The sequence below is a fragment of the Brugia malayi genome (assembly GCF_000002995.4).
Source record: "Brugia malayi strain FR3 genome assembly, contig: Bm_282, whole genome shotgun sequence".
NCBI lineage: Eukaryota > Metazoa > Nematoda > Chromadorea > Rhabditida > Onchocercidae > Brugia > Brugia malayi.
The window spans coordinates 1-3,763 of NW_025062464.1; the positions used below are offsets into that span (position 1 = coordinate 1).

Consider the following 3,763-nt stretch of genomic DNA (forward strand, 5'->3'; position numbering starts at 1 on the left):
TTATAGTATAGATATCATCGCCTGTTCAAAGCGAACATGATGTTTGAATAATGAAAAAACAAATTGCAATTTGTAAAATAATAAGTGGTATGATTCTCTGAAAGGTTTCCTATAGATATCAAAGTCTAAATCTTTTATAGATTCCGTTGCATACTGGACGTAGTTTCAGTATGAGGTGGTATGGAACATGAGGATTATATGACAATTCCAATCCCGATCTTTTGATCCCCAAAAATTGGAGAGAATGAAAGTTCCCCTGCACCACCTCCAACATTCGCTACTTTTTTTATTCCGATATACCGAATATATGTATTGCAAACGAGTGATTAAGTGGCAGCAACTTCATTTGTAAAAAGATCAATGTAGTACAATCAATAAATACAAGTATAAGGTAATAAAGTAGTGAAAAACAATTATATTTTCTTTCGAGATCCTTTACCGACATGTTGAATATGTATTGCAAATGATGAGTTATTAGGCGGCAGTAAATATAGGTATAAATAAAGTCAATAAATACAAGTATAAATAAAGTAGTGCAACAGTGGAAAAATATAGTACAGTTCCCGATTGTACACGTGAAAAAAAAAAACATATATATATATAAGCATCAAACAATAAACAGTAGTGAATTATGTGCAAATTTTGCGCACATATCCAAAAACAATAAAAAATACAATCAAGATCATATATAAACATCGATAAATTCAAGTAATGCTGCCACTTTTATAGATAAAAAAAAAAAAAAGAAACAAAGAAAGAAAGAAAGGAATTGAGAGATTATTGAAAAAATTTGTTTGATAAGTCGAATATTCATCCCTACTGTATAAAATTTGATTTGTTGACTGACTGTAGCATTAAAAATTGAGATTCAATAGAAAAAAGTTAATCACAAATATCAGCAACTTATGTTTGATGAGGCGGATATTCATCATTGTTGTGTAAAACATAATTTCTTGACTGACCGTACCATTCATTCCAAACAGACCAGATTGACATCTAAGAACAACAAAGTTCAAAGGAAAGAACAAAGTTCGTAGAAAACAGAAGTGAAGTTTACGTAAGGTCATCATAACGAACAAGAGAAAATCCTCACCTGTTCATGAGTTCGTGGGAATGAAGAATATGCAGTTGCTTGTGCAACAGATGGATAAACAACTGGTTGTTGACCATAAAACATACCAGAGCCATATTGTGTATTTACAGTGGACCGATCCTGCTACAATATATATACATATTTAATGTATAAATTTCCTTCGTTTGAAAAAAAAAAAACAATGAAATTAATTGTTTCTGTAATGTCACATTTATTTCAAAGATTAAATCGCTAAATATATGAAATAAAAATGATTAAGTGTATGAAAAAATAAAAGTATGACGAAGTAATAGTTGGGAATTGAAATTTCAGACAATATAAGCATATTTATTTACAGTAGATGAAAAACATACCAGCATTTGATAATAACCAGACATCGGAATACCGTATCCACTTGGTTGTTCAATGTTTCCACTTGCACCGTATATCGTTCCTGCTTGATTATATAGCATCGTCTGGAAAACGGAAATGAATGGAAAATATTATAATACAAATATAATATGTTGCAATTTTTCAATACTACTACACGTAATGTAGACTTAGCAATAAAAATATGGCATGGCGAGAGCTCTAGTAATGCACAAAATAACAATAACTACCAGAAAAGAAAAAATTACAATAGCTTACAATAGTTACCTGTGCAACTGATGCTACATAATAAACTGGCATCGAATAATAATTATATCCACTCATCGCCGCATTTCCTCCAATTGAATCACTCGTTGCTGCTGGCGTAGTCTAAAATATTTCACGTACGAGATACATCAGGTAAGAGGTAAAACAAAATGTAAGGTGACTTTTCCATAATCTTAGTAATACATGAAATAATAATAGCTAGCAAGACTTACCTTTGTAACTGATGTTGTATAATAAGCTGGCATCGAATAATAATTATATCCACTCATCGCCACATTTCCTCCAATTGAACCACTCGTTGTTGCTGTTGCTGCTGTCATTGACGTAGTCTAAAATATTTCACGTACAAGATCCATCAGGTAAGAGGTAAAATAAAATGCAAGGTGACTTTTCCACAACCTTAGTAATGCATGAAATAATCATAGCTAGCAAGACTTACCTGTGTAACTGATGTTGTATAATAAGCTGTCATCGAATAATAATTATATCCACTCATCGCCGCATTTCCTCCAATTGAACCACTCGTTGTTGCTGGCGTAGTCTAAAATATTTCACGTACGAGATACATCAGGTAAGAGGTAAAACAAAATGTAAGGTGACTTTTCCACAACCTTAGTAATGCATGAAATAATAATAGCTAGCAAGACTTACCTGTGTAACTGATGTTGTATAATAAGCTGGCATCGAATAATAATTATATCCACTCATTGCCACATTTCCTCCAATTGAACCACTCGTTGTTGCTGTTGCTGCTGTCATTGACGTAGTCTAAAATATTTCACGTACAAGATCCATCAGGTAAGAGGTAAAATAAAATGCAAGGTGACTTTTCCACAACCTTAGTAATGCATGAAATAATCATAGCTAGCAAGACTTACCTGTGTAACTGATGTTGTATAATAAGCTGTCATCGAATAATAATTATATCCACTCATCGCCGCATTTCCTCCAATTGAACCACTCGTTGTTGCTGGCGTAGTCTAAAATATTTCACGTACGAGATCCATCAGGTAAGAGGTAAAACAAAATGTAAGGTGACTTTTCCACAACCTTAGTAATGCATGAAATAATAATAGCTAGCAAGACTTACCTGTGTAACTGGTGTTGTATAATAAGCTGGCATCGAATAATAATTATATCCACTCATCGCCACATTTCCTCCAATTGAACCACTCGTTGTTGCTGTTGCTGCTGTCATTGACGTAGTCTAAAATATTTCACGTACAAGATCCATCTGTGTTTTAGGTAAGAGATGATATAACAAAATTTATCGTTGATTTTTTCATTACTAGATAAAGAAGCTTTACTAAATAAAAACTTAATAATGCATTGATTACATAAAAGAACCAACTTGCTGAAATTGCCCGCTATAACAAGCTGGCATGGCAATACCATCTCCACTTCTTTGTACAAATGGGAAATTTCGTGATTGTGATGGCTTAACATGCACAATTGACGGTCGACTCTAAAATTGATAATGTTCATCAATTTGTCATCGTGAAATTTTATTCTTCACATCTGTTTAATATTTGCAGAAATTGACAGAAATTAAGTGTTCAATTAATGAAGTATGAGTAACTAATTATTTAGCTTAAAACAATATAAAATGTTTACCTGAATAGCTAAGGTAATTTGATCGATTGAAGTGAAACTTTGACGATGCGATGAATTTACGATAGGTGCGGATAAAAAAAACTCTATGATCTCTACTGCTCTATGACCTCTTAGGGAGGTCAAATGAAGAATTAAGAATTGAACCGACTACAAATCTTCCAGAAGTGAAAACTGATAAGTTAATTAAAATTGATATGTAATAAAAAACTGAATAAGTATTTACATTTGGACATAATGTTCCATTCACTTTGTCGAAGTTTTATTATTGCGAAGTGCATATTTGGTGATTAAATTAATTTCAAATTAATTCTTGCAAATCAGCATAATATTTTTATTTGCTCATTACATATATTTTATCTACACTTTTGTAACACCGATCTTATTAAAATCGCACTACAATTCACTTTGAACTCATCAAAA

The 3,763-nt window shown here is 32.1% G+C and overlaps 1 protein-coding gene across 1 annotated transcript; it reads right to left on the reverse strand.

Annotated features, from left to right (window-relative positions):
- Window positions 1-903: 903 nt before the first annotated feature.
- On the reverse strand, window positions 904-3,113 carry Bm17302 (Uncharacterized protein; the record flags this gene model as incomplete). The annotated part of the gene is made up of 10 exons (XM_001900859.2): window positions 904-996; window positions 1,094-1,216; window positions 1,447-1,548; window positions 1,730-1,831; window positions 1,942-2,058; window positions 2,169-2,270; window positions 2,381-2,497; window positions 2,608-2,709; window positions 2,820-2,936; window positions 3,081-3,113. The coding sequence occupies 10 exons, from the start codon at window positions 3,111-3,113 to the stop codon at window positions 904-906; spliced, it is 1,008 nt and encodes a 335-aa protein (XP_001900894.2).
- Window positions 3,114-3,763: the final 650 nt, after the last annotated feature.